A 22,671-nucleotide genomic window follows, 5' to 3' on the forward strand; every position below is an offset into this window, starting at 1 on the left:
AGCAGAAAAGTTAAGAGATGGAAAAGGTCCTGTTAGATCATCTCGTCCACCTCCCTGCTGGCGAGCAGCTTTTCTCCCTGGTGTGTATTTATTAATAGGCTGCTGGGCAGACAGGAATGGTTTGCCCAGGGCGCTGTGGAGCAGCAGCAGGCAGCCTGTGCAGGTGACTCTGCATGCACATGACTCCACCTGCACGTGCACAGGTTGCTTGCAGCAACAGGGTTTTGTAGTAAAAGGGCCAAAAGCTCTCAGCTTGACATTCTTGGGGTGTTTGGAGCCTTCCCCTCAACTTGCTGTCAGTTTGTGCAGGCATGAGCTTGTCTTTTTATAGCATTCTAGGAATAAGCTAATTTTACTCTATATGTATGATGGAGTAGGTGGCTTGAAAACTAATAATAATAGGGGAGGGGAAAAATAGAAGCCTCTTGGAAAGGAGAGGTCAGCCAGCTGGAGCTCTGCACAGCTGGCCTGGGCTCTGCTGGCCCTGAGCTGCAGCGGTGTGCGAAGGCTCCCAGAGGAGATGTCAGAGAGGTGCAGGTGGAAATGCTATTGCCATGACAAACACAGCAGTGCTGCAGCCTCAGGCCAGAGCCTGGGGACCATCAGCACTGCTTGGTTTGTTACTGCTTAGTAACCACAGCACGGTGCACGTGGGTTGGTTTTTATTTCGCGTTCCCCAGTTGTAGCTCAGAGCACTCGGGTTGAAATCGCCAAGGGTTGAGGGTAAGGGGACAAATTCTGTCCTTAGCTAGATCAGGGAAGAACTAGAGCATGTGCTCTCCTAGGGAATGGGAGCAGGAATTTCCTATCCAGGCATGTGATGAACCGCCTTTTCCTACTGAGACCGTGTTGGGTTTTGCACTTAGACTCACTTTGCTGTCTCCAGAGGTGTCTCCTGGTCAACACCAGTGTGAGATCAATATTTCGGGTTAAGGGTGAGAACCATTCTGTGGTGCAGGTGAGCAGCCAACCTTCCTCTGCACCAGTGACATCTTTTTGCTGGTGGTGGCACTTGGTTGGGCCCCAGAGGCTCTTCTGCAGGGTCTGATGATCCATTTCCTGACACCATGGTACATTCTGTGTGGCTTTTGGAAGTGTTAGGGGACACCTCTTGGCCAAGCAATTGCTCTGTTGCATGGGGAGAAGCTCTCCCAGATCCATGGAGGGTGTTTCATGGTACAGGCAGTGTCCCTGGCACCACTGGTCTTTCTCTTGGCTTGTCCTGTGGAAGTGACATTATCACAGATGACGTTTTCTGGGAAAACTTCCAACACTTGTAAAGGTCTCTGACATGGGCTTCGCCTCCCTTCCCTCCACCAGACATCTTCCAGGGAGGAGGGAGCTGGAGCAGGGCACAATGCATGCAGGGAGCAAATCTGCCTTATTATTATTTAATTTAGAGAGAACTTGGCCTAAAGATGTAAAAAGGAATTGCGAGCCCTGTCTGGACACCACCTCTCCTCGTCAATTAGCGGCATTAAACTCTCAGCAGGGAGGATTAATTAGAAAACTAAATCTTTCTATCATGACAGCCTTCTGGTTTCCATTGAAATGCAGCCGGAGGACTGGAAAGGCTCCTGTATTTTGTTTTGATATGCAGGCGTATGTTTCTTTCCATCCTGGAAATTAATTCTGTCTGTCTGTAACGGAGCCGTGGGAATCAATATTGAGCTGAACTGTATTTCTCCAGAGCTTTCTTCTAAAAGTAGTTGACTGCTTCCCCACTGTGCCTAATAAGTGACCTGATTTCGGAGCAGCTGAGCAGCTGCTCTGCCAGTTCAGAGGTGTTGTACAGCTGTCTTGAGGGTGCAAAGCTGCTCCATGGTCTCTCAAGGGTGATGGGCTTTTCTGAAAGTCTCCAGGTCAGACTTTCTCTGAGCTGGACGAAATGCCCACAGTGACTTTCCATTGCTCCATACCAGGCTGGACATCGTAGGAGAGGAAATTACTCATCCCACTGCCTCCCCTGCAGACTGCTCTTGGTCTTGGTGAGCTGTCATGCTCTCGGTCTCAAGTTCTGCAATGCCCTGAGCTGGGTTTAGAGGCAAGATGTTCCTTTTCCTCGGTGTCATCATCTTTTCTTCCCTCTGCTGGGCTTGGGGAATAGAGTGAGCACAGCAGCAGGAAGCTGCTGCCTTGCACTGGCAGAGCACGTCGCTCTTGGGTGATGGCACAGCTTGGGCAACTCTTCTGGAAAAGCAGCTGCCTTGTGTGCACTGCAGCAAGCAACAGGCTGTGCTCAGGCTCTGCAGAACCACAGCTTTGTGCAAACTGGGTGGGAAGGGCTGGCAGCAGAGGCAGGGCAGACCTGGGAGGCCCTGAGTGCTCTGAGTTTTGGGTCATGGGTGCGCTGTGCGGGCTGCAGGGCTCTGTGAGCGCGTGGCTGGGTGCTCAGTCTGGGTCCTGCACTGTTGCTGGCTCATTTTTTACCATGAAGGCAAGTGCACTTGAGTTCATGTGATGCTGCGAGTCCAGAGGACGAGGAGAACAAAGCCTCTGTGCAGGCTGCCCCACATTCTTGTTTTGTAACCCCATTCTTGTTTCATAACCCCATCACCACCCTGCTGACAGCAGGCACGAGCCAGCAGCACGTGGAGGGTGCACACTCCTGGGGCTGTGCAGAACCCTGGTCCTTCTGCCCAAAACCACAGCTGGCTTTTCATCTTTGCTTGCCACTGAGCACTTGCTGAGCTCTGCCTTCTCCCACTGGACAAATCTCAATCCAGACTTGCGTGGCAGAAGTGGCACGAGCAAGGAAAGGACCTGTCAGACTCTGCGGTGGCTGTGGAGCCCTGCTCTCCCCATGTGCTGGGGAGGTTGTGCTGCTTGCCCACAGAGGGGGAGCAAATCATCCAGGAGGCTGCTGAGAGAGCAGAGGGTGGTCAATTAGTGCTGAGCCCTGGGCTTGGCAGTCGATGAGAAAGTCTGGCTGGATCAATAGAAGCCAGGCAGGCTGCGGGGGTGAGGCTGTGGCTCGTTAAAGAGGAAGCTGTGCAGGGGGATGGCTGCCAGGGACTATCGATCCTGGCAGGCTGGGGGTACAGGCTGCCTTACAGGGGCTGGTGGGATGGCTCCTGGCATGCTCAGGGGTGTCACCCTCTGTGCTCTCAGGGGATATGGCAGTGGGGAGAGAAAGTGTGTCAGAGACGAGGTGGGGTGAGAGTGGAAGTTGGCACAGTGGCTCAAAGCCCTGACCCTGCCACGATGCCATGCCAAGGCATGGGATGGATCTCCCTCCTTCCCAGGCCAGAGCTTGGTCCCTTAGTGTTAAAATCCCTGCTGGAGCATGTTGGATCAGCCATTAAGGTTGGTTATGCATTTGATGCTCTTAGACGTTGAAGCTACAGAGGCAGGGTTGGTTTCTGCCTGTTGTTATCCTCGTGGTGAACTGGGCAGTCTGGTGTAGATTCCACCTCCCAGCCCAGGTTCTCCTTGGCACAACGTGGGCTTTGCAGCTCTGGTGTAAAGCTTCATTCATGGAGACTCTTTGTTTCTGGTATCAGATGATTTTCTCCCAATTGTTTTTCTCTGGAAAGATTTTTTTTCTGAGGCAAACACTTTTCTGATGGCTTATTTCACCTGAAGGTTTTACTGTTTATTCCTCCTTTTTGGTTTCTGCTCTTTCTCCTTCCTGTTTTTCCCAGAAACATGGAAGAAAGAGGCATGAAGCTTGACTTTTCCAGATACACAGTTTTGATTTAATTTCCCTCCCACAAAACCTTTGGTCATTTGAGGAGAAAGACAAAAATAAGGCAGTAAAAACCTTCAGGAGGAAGAAATGACAACATTCTTCTGCATTGGTTTTTATATTATATGTAGAAATACCTTCCCTTTGCTGTGTTCACTTGGAGGGGAATGCTCACTGGAATCAGAGGGTTTCTGTAGGTGTAACTGGCATCAGGGTTTCCCTCTGTTTCATAAGTGCACAGAGAACTACCTGAGGACAGGATTTTGCCCTGTGAAAAGGAAAATGATGCAGGACAGTGCTCTCCCCTAGCTGCAGATCTTCATCCTCACAGGCAGGGCTGTTGTGTGTAAATAATCCTGGCTCAGGTTCATCTGGGGAGGTGAATGTTCAGGCTTGCAGGAGATGAGGATCTTTTAGACTTGGTCACTTCAGTGTCTGATTTGAAAATTTGGATTTAGGCTCATTGGGACTGAGGTGAGCTTTGGGGTGTAATCAGGGTGTCTGCAAATTGCTTCATCTCCACCAGCTGCTGGGGGAGGTGGTTCCTCTGTAAAAACTGTGAGTTCTGTGCTGTGCAGACCCTGATAGAAATAAAAACCCAAACAGGTGGGGAACATGTGTGTCCTCTGGATATTTGCTCTGCTTGTTCTGTCTGTTACATGTAAAATAGATTAACTCTGACCTGATGGGGCTGTGTTGTCTGACCTCTGCTGATAGAAGAGTCCTTCTAATCTTTTTGATTTGCTTCTTTGCTTTATTGTTGCAGAAGCTTGATATCTGTATGGAAAAATGAAGCTGTTTCATATGCCAGTGTACATTACTGATTATGGCACTGACTTTAGAAAAAGGAGTATTACTGCAAAGCAAGAAGAGGGACTGAGGAAAATACCAGTACCTAAAGGGGCTACAAGAGAGCTGAAGAGGGGCTTCTTACATGGACATAGTGTAATAGGACAAGGTCCCAAGAGGCCTGGGAATGGTCTTAAACTGAAGGAGAAGAGATTTAGATTGGATATTATGAAGAAATTCTTTCCTGTGAGGATGGAGAGGCTCTGGCACAGGGTGCCTGGGGAAGCTGTGGCTCCCCCTGGATCCCTGGAAGTGTCCAAGGCCAGGTTGGACAGGGCTTGGAGCAGCCTGGGACAGTGGAAGGGTGTCCCTGCCCATGGCAGGGGATTGGAACTAGAAGATCTTTGAGATCCTTTCCTACTCAAACCACTCTGTGATAACTCACTGGCGCACGCTGTCTGGAACATTTCATTTATAAAGTAATTTCTGAGAAGAGGATTTGTTTTAAGATCTCAATGGCTTCTTCAAAGGGCTGTCATGGATATTAACAGCAGGACTGAGGCAGGTTCTAAACCTCTTATTCTCAGCACACATCATGCTAGAACGAACAGGATGGCTCAGATTTTTCTCCAGAAGCAGCTGTCAAGTGCAGCTGCCCTGGCTGGGTCACTGACTGGAGGAATCCTCCACTGAGCACGATGGCTTTTAAGCACAGAGCTCTTCTCCCAGCAACAGGTGTTATGAGAAAGATTCTGAAGCAGTTTTGGAGTGTCATGCCCAAAACTGGGGAGAAGAAGCCTCAGCTGATGGGCACTGATAGAGAATTGCTTGCTGGTTTTCATGGGCTGTAGTTCCCAGGGCACGGCTGGCTCCTTCCATGAGCTGTGCTGCTCTGTGCATGTCACTCCCAGCTAAGCAGCCTGGTCAGGGGAGGTTTTATTCTCCTCCTCTTGGCTCATGAACCTTGTCCCTTGAGCTCTCTGGGGAGATACACCTGCAGACCTGGCCTGGTTACACACATATCTGCAGAAAGTCCATCCCAGCTGCATGCTCATAAACATGGAATCAGAATCATTTAGGCTGGAAAAGAGCTTTTAACATCACAGAGTCCAACCATTAACCCAGAACTGCCATGACTATACCATGTCCCTAAGTGCTACATCTACAAAGATGCAGAGTCTTAAATTGCTATTTTTTTTTAATTTCCCTTGCATGGTGTATGTTTTGTTATAACCTGGGTGGAAAATGCCATGAGGGCAGGGTCTTATGTGTCTGAAGCAGCACCAAAATTTAGCTGTTCTTTTGTGTGTCCCAGAATATGGCTCCAAGTTCCAGGGCAGTTCTAAGTACAGCAGGTTGAATGTTTTGTAGTGTCTAGAGAAAACTGTAAGGATGAGGTTGGGATGATCAGAGAAAACCTGTAATATTCCAGCTGCTCTCCCTTTGCCTTTGAATCCCTCTTTGCCAAGCCTGCAGGCTGCCTGGGCTATCAGCACACATGCATTTGTGTTCTCACCATTAACACAATCTCGTTTGCTTTGCTGTTGTTTTTAACACTACCCCAGCGCTGGCCTCTGAAGCTTTTTGAAAATAACATTTACAATAATATTTTTAACAGTTCCGTAGTATACAAAACTCCAGCGCTCTGGCAGGACTCCCGGAAACTTGCTGAAAGTTAATGTGGTCAGCTCTTAAAAAGGAGAGATTTTTTCCGCTTGACTCTTGCTTGTTAAACTCTCTGAGCCCAACATGTTCCCTGCTGCTTGAAAAAACAAGGAAAGTCCCAATTTTAGCAATGCTAGTTTGAGTAGCTTTCCAGCCGAGCCCTATTTCAGGGGCAACTGTGGCATATATATATATTTTTTTTTTTGGTTTTTTTTTTTTTTTTTTGGTTTTTTGTTTTTTTGGTTTTTTTTTTGGTGGTATGTCCTTGCTCCTTCAAGCAAAAGTGCCAAGTGGTGCTTGGGCAGGAGTAAGTGGGTGCTGCTTTCCCTGGAAGCCTGGGGGTGATAAACTGCAGAGGGAGATGCTGCTTGCTTGTGCTGCAGTGGTGGCAAGACATGCTGACTTGAAGTCCATGTTTTGTGGTGGGTGCTGAGCCTCTGCGGGGTAAGAACAGCCCTTTTTGGGGTAGGTGATACTGTAAATCCCATATATCAGTGTAGACTGCAGGTGACTCCAGCTCTCAGTGCTGGACTGCACTCTTCCTGCTTTCCTAACCTTCACCCTGTGTAATTCCTCACAGTAAATCTGATAACTTTTGGTCTTCACTTACAGCCAGGAGAGAACCACACTTCTCCATCCTCTCCTCCCCTGCTTTGCTCTCTGTAACTTGGATCCCCAGGGGCAGGAGTCATGGATGCACAGACATGTCATAGCTGAACTGTTGTCTCCCTTGAGCTCAGTCTTGCTTAATCCCTTCCCAACCATGACTATGGGAAGAAAAGGGATAAATTTTCCAAGTGGATTAATAACCTTGCATCCATCTCTCACCTAGATACTCATACCCTGCTCTCATGGAGCTGTAACAAAGTTGAGCCACTTTGCACAGTTCAGCTCAGGCAAATCAAAACTGCTTTTCCCCTAGATGAGAGCATCTGTACTGGGCTTTCCTGCAGGTCAAGAACCTTCCAGCAGTTCCCTGAGCAGACAGAGTCTCTTGCATGCACAGCACAAGCCTGGAGTGCATTGCCCCAGCATCCCTGGGGCCAACACCTTGCTGAGCTCTCACTGCTTGGCAGGTGCTTACAGGGGAGATTACAAATAGATTTACAGAGTTCTGTGGGAGCCCAGTTTCAGATGCTCACTGGTTTTGTGTCTCAAACTGCCAGCACTGATCAGGGAGGAGAAGCTGCTTGGAACAGCATCTATAGGCAAAGGTTTTACCCTTTTTTTTTTTTTAAACTCTTATTTTTTCCTCCTCCCTGTTTTTTTGAGGGACATAATAATAATAGGACAGAATTTGTACTAGAAACAGGAATTTGTCCTTCTGTAACAGGAAGCTGCTGGTATGTATTTTTGGGAAGCCACGGAAATCGCCAGTATTTGCAGTCCAGCTTGAAGGCTGCCTGTCCTGAGGACTGAAGAGATTTGCTGAAACAGAAACCCCTTCTTTCTCTTGTGTCTCCGTGGAGATTTCCTGTGTGCAGGGGCTGGTTTGCTCAGGGCTGGGCAGTGGGGTCTCAGGGCTTTGCTGTGGCAGAGGTGATGGAGAACAGCACAGGGGAGGGCTCTGCTGGTGGGAAGGTCACCTGCTTTTTCCAGGGCTCATTTGCACAGTTCCTGTAGGTGCTTGTTTTTGTGACTAGATATGGTTTGGAAAGGTCTGGAAGGTCTCCAGAAGGACATTAGAAAAATTTATTACTCTGATAGGAGAGTTAACCTGGGCTGTCCCAGGAATTTGCAGTTAATCCAGACTGTGGCCCTCTGTGCAAACTCATCTTAATTCCTGGAAGTGTCACAGCACTTTTGAAAGCAAAAGTGAAGGTTTGGGCTGTTTCCTGCTCTTGTTATAATCAGATGGAATTTTTACCTCTCTTTCTTGTCAGTTTTCTGCTCCCTCTTGATTTCAGCATTGCACAGACTGACCAGTTCCTTCTCAAGGTATTGGTTTTTAACCATTCAAGCTGTTTGGTTACTTCCTTGCCTCCTCCTTGGTTTTTTAAGTGGGCAGAGCAGAGTCCCTGGTGGCCCTGGGCTCTCAGGCTGAGGGGTGCTGTCCTTGGAGAAAGCTGCAGCAGCAGAAGGAGCAGCTCTCTTGGGGACACATGGGTGTCTCTGCTCTCTTATCACCTCCCCTTCCTGCTGGTCTCTCTCAAAATAGGTTGGATAAATATCCCTCTGCTCTCCAGCACTGAGGCACCAGAGCCGCAGAAAATAATTTTAATCCATGCTTGGGACCATTCCTGGTTCTCTTCAGATTTTTTGCTGTGTTTGAATCGATTTGACCAAGCCAGGAGGTTTTCAAGGTGCCTTTTCCTACCATTTCTGACCAATATTTAACACTCCAAGATTCACGTCAGTGTCCTGGAGCATGTGGCTCTCATTGGCTTCAGGGCAGCCTGCAGTGACTGCAGGACAGGAATGTCTCACTCCTGTGCAAGTCTGATCAGGTTCTTGAGGTGTTTCTCCCTTTTCTTGTGCTGTCACACAGGTTTATGACCAAAAAACCTGAGGGCTTATCAGGCAGCTAAAGTGGAATTTGATGTTGTCTTCTAGCACAGTGTCCTTTCAAAGGTGCCCATTTTTAGGTGGATTTTGTCTTTGTTCAGTCTAAAATGAGGCTTCTCATTAGTGAGCAGGACAGGCTCCAGCAGGCTCAGGCCTGCTTTAGTTTCTTGGTGGCCAAAAAACCCCAAAAAGCCTTACTGTGTGCAGGAGTTTGACTCAATGCCAGGATTGCAAGTCACTGAGCCCAGTTGTGTGCTGGTGTTGGGGGCAGATTGAAGGCAGAAACTCTGGGAGGGCTCCTGGGGACACACCTCCCATGAGGGATGTACGGGGCAGTCACTGCTGCTGGAGCTGCCTGCACTCAGCTGGTTTCCCATGCATCACAGGGAAGCTGCTCCAGCCTTGGAGAACCTTGGCTGCCATTTGGAAGGACTAAATTTAGGTTTCTGCTTTGATTCAGGGCTGCTTTTCCATGTCCTGCTGTCAGTCTGTTCCCTGAGTGAGTGTTATCCCACAGAGATGCTGTGGAATGTGAAGTGTTAAAGATGGGATTGCCTTATGGTTACATTAATCATATAAAAACACATTAAAAATACCATGTAATTAAAATGTCCAGCTCCTAAAGAAGTACAAATTGTTTACTCCAAGACTTTAAAACCATTAAGGTCCCAGGTTTGTGGTGTGTTATCTTTGGTGTGTGCAGAGCAAGGCAGACTCCTGATCTCCATTCCCAACTAAAGGTTCTCCTCTTTCCTCCTTCCCAGGTGGTGGTGGGGAGAGGCTTTGGCAAAAGTGGTCCCATGACCCTGTTTCATGTCAAAATTAATCTGTAACCTCTGTGTGTTTGTTACAGGGTGGATGCTTGAGAGAGGAGGATAAGGCACGAGAGTCTGGGACTGCTGGAATGGAGGCCTGATGTAGATGGAAAGATGGGTAAGAACTGGATTCCCCTGGAGCAATTAATTTTCTGCAGCCTGTTATTTTGGTTGGGATTACCAAGCATTGCAACAGACTGGGGGACATTGCTGAGATGCTCTATTACATTGCTTTCTAATTTATATTTAGCATTTTTAGACAAATTTTCTTCTTATTCTGAGTGTGATCTGATGGGTCATGTTCTAGGTGGAGTCTCTTCCCAAGTGTGCCTTGTATTTCTCAACAGAGCATCTGCATTCCCTGTAGATCTTCTCCCAAGGAATTTTCTGTTTCAAACAAACGTTGAATATATTGCTTTTCTAATTGGTGACCCGGATTACTTCCACTTTCTCCCTCTTCTGGATTAGTTGTGTATCAGATGCCCCGTGGTGCTGAGGCGAACATTACTAAGTGGGAATTATTTATAATTCTGGAGGTACATAATGATTTCAATCTTATCTCCATAGATAAGAACTTTCTCGTAAAGAAAATTCATTATGTCAGGACTTGGGACCACTTGGAAGTGGCTTCCTGACCTGGTGACCCAGGAAAGGAGAAGGGATCTTGGAGGAGTCCTGGTGAAGCTCAGCACTTCACATTTGCAGCATTTGCACAAGTTCACCCAAAACTTTTCTGGGATGGCTGAAATGATGCTTTAAAGAAGAAAAAAAAGAGAGAGATGTGTATGAATACCAGTAATTTTAGCGTTTGTTCTTGCAAACAAGATTCTTGTGTAGAATCACACAATCACAGAATGATTTGGGCTGGAAGGGACCTAAAATTTCATCTCATTCCAACCCTCTGGAATGAGACACCTTCCACTATCCCAGGTTGCTCCCAGCCCTGTCCAACCTGGCCTTGGGCACTGCCAGGGATCCAGGGGCAGCCACAGCTTCTCTGGGCACCCTGTGCAGGGCCTGCCCACCCTCACAGAGGAGAATTTCCTCCTAATATCTGATGTAAATCTTCTCTCTGTCAGTTTGAAGCCATCCCCCATTGCCCTGTCACTGACTACCCTCATAAAAAGCCTTGCAGAAATGTGATTCAGAGTTTGTTAGTGGTTTGAATTTGGAAAATGAAAAGTATGAAGCCACTGCCACACCTTAAGTGTTTATTCTCCGCTGTGGAGAAAGGAGAAGAGTGGTATTTTCCCCATCCTGGCTTTATGTGTTGTTTTTGCTCTTTCTCTGTTAACTAGAAGAGAGATCTTGTGGGAAGAGAACTAAATTAAAGCTAGGTTAAAAAAAAAAAAAAACAAAAAGGGAAGGGAAGAGAAAGTCCAGATCTGCTTCTTCAATATAAAGAATGACAAATTTCAGTTTAAAATCCCTGGTGACTAACCCCAAAATTTTTTAGAAACATTTTCACTTTGAAAGGAAAAGCCACTGCTTTGTCAAGGCAATGTGGGTTATTTTACCAAGGAAAGCTCAGACTTGCCCTGAGCAGGGAAGGAGTTGCTGGCTCCAACCCAGTTCTCAGGAGATTTGTCTGTTTGGTGATTTCTGGTACAGAGAGTGGTTGATAAACCTGCTCAAGGTGCCTTCATCCTGCCAGCTGCAAATGTAATATGGGTGCATTGGGACAGCATTAATTGTGGGAATTCTGTAGTGAGGTGAGTCACTGTGGCTGTTTTTTGGGATGGGAGCTGAATCCCCAGGAGTCTGGTGCAGGTTTGGAGTTCACCTGGGTGGGTTGGATCTGCCAGGATGTGTCCAGCTGGGATCATCCTGAGCCTGGTCTGTGGCTGCACTGTCAGGGTGAGATGGTTGGAGTGCTCTGTCCCCACCAGTGTCACTGAGTGGTGCCTGTCAGTTAAAGAATTGCTGCAATAGCTTTGCTGATGCACAGGAGTTGGGGCTGAATTTTGAGGGTTTATTAGTTTCACTTCTCTCCCTCTGCCTTTTATACATGTTTGTTGACTCCATGCATTGAGATGAGGGAACATTTTCAAGGGAAGTGCAGGGAATTTTCAGTCACATCATTGATTTCCTTCTGGAAAAGACCACAGAGGAGATGTGTCAGATGAGGTGATCTCTGACAGCCTGTTCCAGGTCTACCTTGGTTTTTTTTTTAATTTTATTTTTTCCAGGATCCTATTTATAGTCTGCTCAGTGTCTCAGTGTTCAGCACAGGACTGCTCACTCCTAGACACGTTCTAGGGAAGCTGCATGACCTTGCATGGACACCACAAGACGGGAAGTGGGGACTTGTGGCGTCTCAGTGTCCTGCAGTGCTGGGGCCAGCCCTGTGCAGCCGGGCTGTCCCGAGGCTGGTGCAGGATCTCTGCATGTGCAGCTTGGGACCAGCCTAAGTCCTTGGCACTGAGTCTTTTTATTCATCTTGCACTCCATTTCCATCTGCAACCTCTCCTCACGAGTCCAAGACTCTTTGTAGCTTGATCAAATGAGTGCTTGTGACACTTTTAAAGGTGTCTGTATCTTCAGTGCAACACAGTGGAAAAACTCTGCCCAATAAGTATTAAAACTTGCTGTTTAAACATGACATTACACTAAAAGTAATGTTAAAAAAACCCGTAGAAGTTGGTACAAAAAGCACCACCTTATTTGATGCTTAACTTTTTTTCTTTTTGTTTTGAAAATAATTTAAGTATTCTTAATTGTGGTTATGAAATGCTGTGTGCCTGCATGTATGTTTCTGATGATAAAAACTCCAGGAAGACTGATCTGTTCTGCTCAGTGTACATCCACACAACTCAAAGGTTTAGGTTTTTAGCACCTTGCTGGAGCGAGAGTGACTTTTGCTTCAGCAGAAAGGTCAGCTGAGGTGTGGGAGTGAATGATCTTGTTCATGGTATTGACAGAGTGTGTGATTGCAGGCTGGGCTGGCAGCAGGCACAGCAGCTTGCTGAAGGCTGGTTTGAACAGCCATGGCCATCCAGCCCAGTTCCTTGGGTTTTTTGGGGGCTGCTGAAACAGAGAGAACTGCTGGGGCTGGTGGGGGCAGAACAGATCCATCCCATGGATGTCTCAGCCCTCCCATGTTGTGTTTTCCTCATTCCACAGTAGGCAATGCTTTCACTCTTCACTTCCTTATTGCTCTTAACTTTCTTTTGTGTGCGGAGAGCTATTAGGGAAAAGTTAATTCATGTTGAATTGCAGCACTTTATAAGACCCATCAGACTTTGTACAAGCTGAGGTTTATTATTTTTGAGAGGTGTCTGAGTTAAAAGGTGCCCATGGTCTCCTCCTCCCTTTCATGGCACTGCACCTTTTGTACCCAGGGCTCAAATTTTGGGTGTTCTGGGCACCTGGGGAATGTGGGGTTGGACTTGCATCACATCTGGGATGTTGCAGCCATTGCTGCAGCAACAGGTTAGGAGTTCATGGGCTCTGGGCTGAGGCTTTGAGTGCTGGAAGTCGCTGGGCTGGGAGGGAGAACGAGTTCTTTATGATCCCTCAAATAACTTTCAAAGGTATTGGAGTCAGTCAGGGGAAATAACTTGCCAGTTACATTTCTTTGCTGGGTAAACATTTTTCTTCTTTCAAGTGTGCTCAAGAGAGAGGTACAGGTTGTGGGGAGAGGTATTATCTTTTATTAGACCAAATGATAGAGGTGGAAAAAACCAGGCTGCCTTTTAGGCACATAAGCCCTTCTTCAGAAGGAGCAAATTTTAAGCTTAGCAGGGAAACTGCTGGAATAATTGGCCCAAGTTTAATTCAATTATGTTAATCCATTAGAGGAAAATTAGTGTTTGTGGAGCAAAGGGCAGAATTAGCAAAAAAAGTTGTGAAAGTTTCTTGTGGGATGAGAAACCTGGTACCTTTGAAGTGGTGAGGAGTAGCAGAGCTATAGGAATGCAAAAATTTTCTTAAATGTGGTTAGTTTTGCTTTTTAAGGGTCTAGCCCCTGCTTGCAGCTCTCCTAGACTAGCTTTAATTCCCAAAAGCAGAGAAACAAGGGGTTTGCCACGAGCAGTGTTAGGTTTATGGCTGGGCTCAAAGGTGCTGTCTCCTGTTCCAGCATCCCAGTCACTGCCTGGATGCAAGCAGCAGTTTCCCCAAACTCTGCCCTCTTCAGCAAATCCTCCCCCCACCAAATGCCCAATTTCAACCCAGACATTTGCCCCATTAGCCCAGAAGCAGTGAGGGCTGTGAGGTGCCTGCACCTCCACAGGTTGAGCTCCTGAGCTGCTGGAGGTGGGGAGCAGAGAGAAGGAAGGAGAAGGACTGTCAGGATGGGCTGTACTGGGGCAACACTGCCTTCTTAGCTGGGCTCTGCCACCCTCCAAGCGTGTGGGGATGTATGGGGGACTTGTGGTGAGAAGAATGCCCAGGGATGGGGCTGTGGAGGGGAGCAGAGCCTGGCAAAGCTCTGCCAGCGCCTCGGGTCCGTGGAATTTTACGGCACTGTCAGGGACGGCTATTTTGGGAGTGGAGGCTTGTGGTGAACCACAGCCCTAACCTTGCTTTCCCTCCCCGCTGAGCTGAGCCAAACACCTTTGGATCCCAAGTCCTTTTCCATTACAAAAGTCCCTGGTTAAGCCACCGAGGCGAGGGAGCGTTGTGCCATGGAGGGCATCGTGCCACGGCGCTTCGCAGCTCACCAGGAGAAATTTCTTGTACCATTTGTGGCCCAGCCACTGAAACTTTTACATGTGACAGAACTTGCTGTCCCAAATGCTTTGGGTTTGGTGTTTGCAAGGCACTGATCACTCAAGGTTTCAAGGGCATCGCTCTCACCTCTCCTAAACTGAGGTGCAGTCCCAGCAGCTTTGCCTTTGCTTTTGGTTTTTCCTGGGGAAATTCAGAGGGCAGTTGAAGTTCTTCATGATCTCACCCTGGCTCTCAAATGGGTTCTGCCATAATCCATGCATTTATGTGCCAGGTTAGTGTCTTTTGTTATTTTCTCAATGCTCTCATTAATTAATTGGAGTCTTAACATGTCCGTATTACACTGGGGATGTTTACTTGTGTGTGTGATGAGTATTTTGGGGACTTTTATCATTTTAAAAGTAACTGATTTGGCTTTTTAAAAACAGCTCCTTGCCTTCCCCTCCAAGCCCATTCCTGAGCTCTGATGTCTCTACCATTTTGCAGGGGATGTAAAAGGAAGGGTTGGTTTTGATCTAGGCACAGTCTCCAGTTCAGTGATGCAATTTTTCCAATAGCTGTATGGATCACCTGAGGGTAGCACGGGGTGGAGGGGGAATAGGAGGAGGCAGGAACTCAGCTTTGCCCCCAAGAAAAGGGGATAGTGTAACTGAGCCCTAAATCCACACATGTTCTCTTGGGCACTTGCTGTGATGGACATCTGTAGCTGTCAAAAGCCTCTGATGGGTTTGGTTCTGTTTCTTTTCATAAAGCAGTTACTGATTGTGCTGTAGAAGTGAAGTTAAACATCCAAACTGATGTCATTTATGGAGAGCAAGAGCTGAGCATCGATTTGGTAGGTGGAGGGCTAATAATCTCCTCCTGGTGTGCACCCTTTAGCATCATAATTCTCTGAAAAGAAGAAATGTGCTTAGGAGAATCCATCACAGCACTGGTTTCCTGTGTGGGTTTGTGTGTCCCGAGCTCAAGACATCAGTGAGCAAACTCCTGCCAAGAAGTCCAGCATACTAGGAGGGTCTTTCCTCACTTCCTCCTGTATAATTGCTCTGCTCGACCTGCTGGGCTGTGCCCTGCCCCTGAGTCCTGCACAGGGGTGACCTTGGCATCCCTTGGGTGGGGTTGCAGGAGGGAGAAGGGCAGCAGGATCCAGCTGCTGCTGACTTGCAAAAGGAACGTGCTCCACTGGTGTGTCTGCTGCACTGCAGTCTGCTCTGGAGGAGGGGAATTGGATAATTTTTCTCTTTATCAGACTCTGGACACGGCTCCAGCATGTGGCAAAGTGCTTTGTTGCATGTGGGTTGGATTTCTGGGGAGGTTTGTCTGGATCTCACTAGGTGGGTGCAGGCAGCACTCTGCTTGCCACAGATCATTCACAGACAGCCCTTCCAAGGAATTGCTCAACTGTATTTGTAGTGCCTGTCAGGGTGTCTGGGCCCCTTCTTTGCTTGCTTGGGTGCTTTTGTCACAGTCCAATTCAGACTTTTGAACCACTGCTCACTGGGCTCCTCCCTAGTATTGACTGGGACAGTCAGTGATGGTCTTCACTTGATTGATCCCTTCTGTTAAGAGTCAGAATCACTGAGTTTAGAGAAGACCCTTAAGATCATCAGGTCTGTGCTGCCTTGGTACCTTGGCCCCTGTGTCTTGTGCATGGCCTGAGTGCTGGTGGTGTCGCCCTGTTTTTGAAGACTTTTCCAAGCCTTCTGATTTGCCTTTCATACTGGAGTCAGAATTCTTACTTTCTCACACTTTCTACTATAAACAATAGCTTTGTCTTGCTAACTGTCCCTCATTGTTTACATATTTTTAGGTAGGAGAAAGTTGATTGATGGTTGCCTTGACCAATGTGGTTTGAGGTGGGATTCCATCCTCCAATCCACAGGCACCTTTGGAAATGTATAAAATTGAGTTCTGTGAATAAACTTGTCCTTTTCCTGCTTTGATCATCACCATGTCCTCGTGCAGTTCCTTCGTGTCGTGGTGGCTGTGCCTGCCTGCTCATGGTGTTTGCAGGCACTGAGGAAACCCCAGGTCAGGGCTTTTCTTTTCTCCAACCCCTTTTTCTCCAACCTTTTTTTTCTCTTCAACCTTTTCCCCCTCTGGCTTTTGGAGGAAAGGCAGCATTTATCTTCACAAGCCAAGTTCTCTGGCACATTCTCTCTCGTGGTGAGGGCTGTCCTGTTCCCTGGCACTGCCCTTGTGGGAAGGCAGTGGGCAGCTGCTGCTCTGATAGATGTGCACTTCCACTGGAACATGTGGGCCAAGTCTGCTGTTTCCCCCTGCTCACACAGCAAACAGACATGAAAAGGTGCTTTGGCACCTTCTGAACGTTATGTGCTGCTTTGATCTTTCCTCTTGATTTAAAAAAAAAAAAGAAGGGCATTGGAAAGAGCTGCAGAAATGAATGAAGTATCACTCCAGTGGCAGAAGCTGTGTATTTCCATTTATTTAAATGAAGAAGGGTTAAAAGGAGATGAAATCACAGTCTGTGAGTACCTGGAGAAGATGGGGAGTGTCTGTTAACAGAGGGGTCTCTAAGATACAGGGGTACCAAAATCTAAGGACTAGAATACAAAGCAAGCTGTATTCTCAAACTGGAATTGAGATATTTGTTGCAAAGAGGGGTTACTGGAGTAAGTGCATGAGCTCTTCCAGCTAAGGCTTTCTGAAGAGGCTGCTTTGTGTGATTCCAGGTCAGGCTTGGGATGTGGAGGCTGCTGAATGAATTGCTTTGCCCTTTGTATACAGCCAGGAAGGCCACATCAAGTTAAGCCCTCTCTGGATTTAAGCTCCTTTAATGTGTTTAGCTCTGGCTGCAGACTCGTGTGGTCTTCAGCAAGGCTTTTGTCTGTCTCAGATATTCTGTCCATCAAACGAGACATAAACCCCACTCATCTCCCTGTTCTGATAGTGTGGCTGAAATTCCACCAGCACAGGGGCTGCCCTTTGCAGGAACTGAGTGATGCCAGGGGAGTGAGTTTTGTCTTTCAGTTAGGTTCCCTTTGGTAAGTGGTAAATGTATACCTGTCAATCCATAAATTGTGTATTTTCAGAACAAAAACAAAAACAACCCCCAAAATGAACAAAATCCCCACAAAAAAAAACCCAAAACAAAACAAACAAAAAAACCCAGCAAAAATGAAAGGCTGATGTCTCTTCAGACCAAATTCAGCATTGTCAGAGTAATCATCATGTATCTCCATATTTACTTTCCCTGTGTTTTATTCCATTTGTGTTCTTTTGTCACTATATATTTGAAGTGTTGCCCATTGAAAGGGCTTTTACTGATGGTGACAGTGTTTCTGTGTGGCTCTCCATCCCCTCTTCATCCCCTCTCAGCTTTCACAGAGCTCTTCCCTCTGCCTGGGGACATCCCCAGTGGCTGCATCAGCCTCTGGAGAGGTGGAGGGTGCTGCTGGAGTTTACACAGGCGAATGCACCCTCAGCATCACAGCTCTGAAAAGCACAGTGGGATCTTCAGTGACCACCAGTGGTCACATCTGTGGTTTTTCTCTGGATCCAGTGCTTGCTGGCCCTGGAGCTGCCTGCTCCAGCCCTGCTCAGGAATGACTCACAGGACAATATTCTTCTCTCCTGCAACGCCCAGGACCTTTCCCCCCACTCTTCCTAGCCCTGGTTCTGCCTGGTGTGTGTGTGTGAGAGAGGCCCAAATCAGAACTCACCATGTTTTACAGGACTCTGCTTTATTTCTGCAGGCTTTCCTGTGGGCTTCATCCAGCTGCTGCTTTTTTTTTTTTTTTTTTGGCTTTTGGCTTTTTTTGGGCTTTTTTCTTTTCTTTTTTTTTTTTTTGCAATGTTGATGGAAGCAGCTTCATGGAACTACCATGAGCTGCCTCTTAGCAATGACCTATTAGTGAAGCCAACAATAACAGCAGTGTCTAGACCATCTGAAAGCAGCTAAATTATTCCTTTGTCCCCTCTTCATCTGCTTTCTCTCCTGACTCTTGAATTGTTTTGGGTGGTCTGTGTTGACCTTCAGGCTATTTCTCCCTTTTTAATTTTTTTTTTCTCTCTTTGAGCAATGAACTTGCTGCCCTAAGACTGAAAGTCCAGGTTCCTCTCTCCCTCATGCAGGCTGGAGTCAAGGCCAAGGAGCAGTGCTGGAAATGTGTCTCTGAAGGGCAGGGAGGTGTCATCTGCTGCTGCCTTTTTGGTTTCACTCCCTGGGTCATTTTGCCAGCTAGCCAAATGCCCCAGATTCACACTGCTAGTGCCTGGGACTTGCAAGTCTTAACATCTTGCAGAACTGAAAACCTGATGAGAGAAGGAGGCATTCTGGTTTTGATACAGGATCCTGCCAGCACTGATGAGTGTATTTTAATGAAAATATAAACCCTGTCTCCTGGAGCTCCACTGGTCATTGCTTTCTGGGAGTGCTCTTGGCTTTCTGCTCCTGTGAGTTCCTCTCTTCTGTGTGGCTGTGGATATTTCCCCCCACCCCCAAACCTCTGGGAAATTAATATCTTTTGAAACATCTATTCTTTTTGGTTGAAGTGATCCTTAGTTGGATGGGCTGGCAGTGTGATCAAACAAGCTTTGTCACAGGAAGCTGATTTAAAAAGCCCAAAATTAGGTGTGTTGGTGGAAAGTACAGAAGAAAGAAATTAGTTTCCTACTAAGGGAAATAGCTGAAAGCCGAGGATGGAAGAAGAGGCATTGGGGCCAGAGGGACACTACTAAACACAATTTAGTTTTATGTTTCATTTTTGCTGTCTCTATAATCAGCTTTTCTCTGCCCTGATCTTCCATGGTAGAAATAATCCTGTTTACATGTTGTGTTGGAGATCAAGTGGGATTTGTTGTACAATTCATCCTGTCAGCCCACAGTACCTTAAGTGAATTTGTGCAAAGCGATGCCAGAGTGGAGCTGGGCCAGGAGGTTGTTGGGGAGCAGGAACCTGCTCACGTTGCACAAGGATTTCCAGGAGTCTCCCAAGTCCATCCGAGCTCCAGGGATACCTCACTGGTGTTGTGCAACTCGCAGCTGTTTTGTTCTGAGCCGTGGCAGAGCCTGGGGAGGTGTTTGCTGTGCAGCCTTAATGCTGAAGAATATTTGGGTCCTGCCAGGGCTGCATCAGGAGAACAGGATTTTTCCTGTCCCTCGGGCACAGGATTCCTGACAACTGGCATTTTGTCCCTGGGAGAGCCTTCCATCCTTCCCCCTCTCCCGACTCAAACCAAGCCAAACAGGGAAGGAGAGCAGCCTGTGACGCCCCTTTTGCTGGAAAGGCTCGGGAGTGGCATTTGGATTTAATTATCCCGTTAGCTTCAGCACTTGTTTGAATTTGGACTGAGCTGGCCGCCTATTTCCATGGAACAAAGTCCTCCACCCTTCTTGGGAGTCAGCTGGGAGACCCCAGGAGCAGCAGTGAGGATGGGCAGGAGGTTCAGTCTGGAAAGCATCAGTGCCTGTCCTGGGGAAGTGGCGCTTTTGCAAGCGCTGATGCAAACCCTGCTGCTGCTCAGGAGTTGCTTCAGAGCCTGGTGTGGGGGGTTTGTTTTCAACAGTTGAGGCTCTGGTTGTTGCCTCCCTGAAATCACAGTTCCCTCAGAGTAAAAACACACTGCTAAAAGCAGCTGAAGGATACTGAAGTGTATAGAAATACTGAAGCTGAAGTGTATAGAAATACATAACTTTAAGGAAATGCTGTATTTCTGCTTGTGCTTAAGTCACCTTTCACCCTCCTGCAACAGAAAAAACCCTTTGCTGCTTATATAGGAAGAAATTTTCTTATTTTGTGGCAGTGATGTCATGGATGTGGATTTTAGTTTTTTGATAATCAGCACTCATATTTTGTAATTAAAAATCCCGAGATGCTTTTCAGAATGCTCTTTTGCATCGGTTCTTTAGAAAATAAAGGAGGGAAAATGCTGATTTGACAGTCAAATACAAGAAACAGCTTTTCTTTCTTTTGTTTTTTTTTTTTCTTCAGTACCTGAGTCAGGACAGCTGGAACCCAGTTTTACACCACTTGTTCTAGACCTATTAAGTTGATGGTTGGGTATTTCTGGAAACCAGCTGAATTTAGGCAGACACTGAAAGTGAGTGGATTCTCCTTGCATTACTATATTTGGAGAGATGCAAAAAGTCACTTCTGGCAGAGATTTTTAGCCTGACTTCCTAAGAAATGTGACTTATGAGCTGGGTTTGCAGCACCAGGATTTTTTAAATCTGTGTTTGGTGGACTCAGAAGTCTGTTACAAAAGTTTTGGCAAGATTGATGTGTAAACAGAGGAGGAGGAAGACAATGTGATATAAACCAAGGCACTGGTGAGTTAACCAGAGATTCCTCTCCTGGGAGATGTTGCCAGGCATGGCCAGAGAGGTTTGGGGGTGAGACAGGGGTGGAGAATTTGGGTGGTTTTGCTCCCAAACCAGGCTCTGTCTCTGCCTGCTGGTCCTGTTGGCCCATGACATTACAGATTGTGTTTTGTGTCAGGAAGTTCAGGAAATTTTTGTTGTCATTTGCTGGAAAAAAAAAAAAGAGTGAGGGGCACTGTAGAGATTAAAGCTTTGGTGGAAAATTCCTGGAGGGTGGCGTAAGGGGGTTTTGTTTTTGTGGGTTTGTTTTAGCTCATCCCTTCCCCTCCACAAAAGAAAAAAAAAAGGAGAAAAAAATGAAAAAAACTTGTTTCCTTTTTTTTTTTTGCATTGGGTATTTTCCTACTACAAAATCTGTGTGGAAAACTATGGGTGTCACAGAGGTCCTTAAAAAAAACGAAAACAAACCAACAACAACAAAAAAACCCCACCCCAAACCCAGACTTTGGGGATATTCTTGATTTGTTTCTTTTTTGTTGTTGGATTTTTTTTTTCCCCTGAACTTGAACTGAAAATTATCTTTTTCTTAAGTTTTTTTTCCTGTAGCATTTCAGGCTGTGCTCCCTGCCACCCCTCTGGAAAATACATACCTGTGCTTTTAGTAAATAGGGAAATGTGGAAGGCAGAAGGGATTACATGTTATTGTACTTAGGTATGAATTTTATTATTTAATCAATTATATTTTTAATACTGATGTACAGATATATGTTTAAATATTAAATATGTATACACACTTTGCCTACAGGAAAATGTAGGCTTTTTCCTAAGAGTTTGATGTAGGCATTGGAGCTCATTTATGAGCTCTGAAATGTGAGACTGGATTTTAAACATTTTCCCCCAATTTTTCCCCTTATTTCATTAATATACTTTGGGAGCAGAGCATGCATCACAAGTCTTTTTCTCACATATCTGGGTTTTTTTCATAGCTTCAGTGCTCATAGAACCCAGCAGGAGGAGCAGAGAAAGAGGAGATGTTATATCTGACCAGGAGGATCCAGGACATGCACCTTCCTGGGGAGAGATCCTCAGTATTTGGGTCCAGTCCTGTCTGATTTCATATGATTTTTGTCATTTTTCACATATTTGTGGACTTTGAGTTGACTCTGCAGGCTGGCCTGGTGTAGGGGTGGTTCTGTCCCTGGAGACACTCATTTTTAGACAGGATTTGTAGCTGTATTTGTATTTTTTACAGTAATACCTGCATGTGCCCAGCATTTGACTGTATCTCAAGCTTGGAGTGTGCTGTGGGTTCTCACAGCCTCCTGATGAGTGTGCCCTGCCTGAAGTCTTGAAGGGTTCATGGTTCTTGTGGTTGGTACTTTGCATTTAACACTTCATAGCTGCTTTAAGAGGCCTCAACCACAGCTGCCAAAGTGCTGAAAAGGAGGAGATGGGTTGCAGATCTGCTGTGTCCCTCAAAGTTCTCCTGTTATTGCAGAAATCAGAAATCCCATGAGGGTTCTCAGTGTCTTCTACTCAGCATTGCTGAGTTTTTCTCTTTTCTCATGGATACCTTGCCCTCTCCCCTGGTTTCTCACTTCCTCTGGTTTTAAAAAGTCAGTTGTGGCTCTTGAACACCTTTAATGAAGAGGGAGGAAAGACAGGGACACCTTTCACTAGCCCAGGTTACTCCAAGCCACATCCAACCTGGCCTTGTCTGGGGTGGGGCAGCCACAGCTTCTCTGGGCAGCCGTGCCAAGGCCTCACCACCCTCACAGAGGAAAATTTCTTCCTAATCTCTGATCTAAACCTGCCCTCTTTCAATTTAGTGGCATTTTCTTGTGTCCTATCACTGTATGCCCTTATCAAGAGTCCTTCAGCTTTTTTGCAGGCCCTTTCAGATGAGGACAACAAGATCTCATTTTCTATCTCACCAGTGATGGAGGAACTTGTATTTTCAAGATAGACTGGACTGGGAGAGACTGTGGTGTGGTCTTGGAATGCCTCTCTTAATAGGAAGGCTTGACATTGTGTCTTTTGATCCACTTGTGTTCAAAGTTTATATTTGCAGTGCTGTATTTTCACTCTGCACATCCGAGAGCAGAGTTGTCTCCCACGCTTCAGTTGTCTCTTCTTTTCTTGCAGATGAAGAAGAAGCTCTGAACTCTATTATGAAGGATTTGGCAGCGTTGGGCAAGTGTGGGGGGCTGCTGGACAACAACAGGAATAAAAACAGTGTCCACTCCAACAAACAG

General features: G+C 46.7%; 1 protein-coding gene across 2 annotated transcripts in view; it reads left to right on the forward strand.

Annotated features, from left to right (window-relative positions):
• Positions 1-22,671, forward strand: part of LOC134560542 (mitogen-activated protein kinase kinase kinase 3-like) — a 77,834-nt gene that overhangs the window by 12,894 nt on the left and 42,269 nt on the right. For both annotated transcript variants that reach the window (XM_063416656.1, XM_063416666.1), the window contains exons 2-3: positions 9,501-9,580; positions 22,562-22,671. In XM_063416656.1, coding sequence (XP_063272726.1) covers positions 9,577-9,580; positions 22,562-22,671 — 114 coding nt within the window. In that variant the 5' untranslated portion in view covers positions 9,501-9,576. The remainder of the gene's footprint in view (positions 1-9,500; positions 9,581-22,561) is intronic.

This window comes from Prinia subflava, chromosome 1 (assembly GCF_021018805.1).
Source record: "Prinia subflava isolate CZ2003 ecotype Zambia chromosome 1, Cam_Psub_1.2, whole genome shotgun sequence".
In the NCBI taxonomy this organism is placed as follows: Eukaryota; Metazoa; Chordata; class Aves; order Passeriformes; family Cisticolidae; genus Prinia; species Prinia subflava.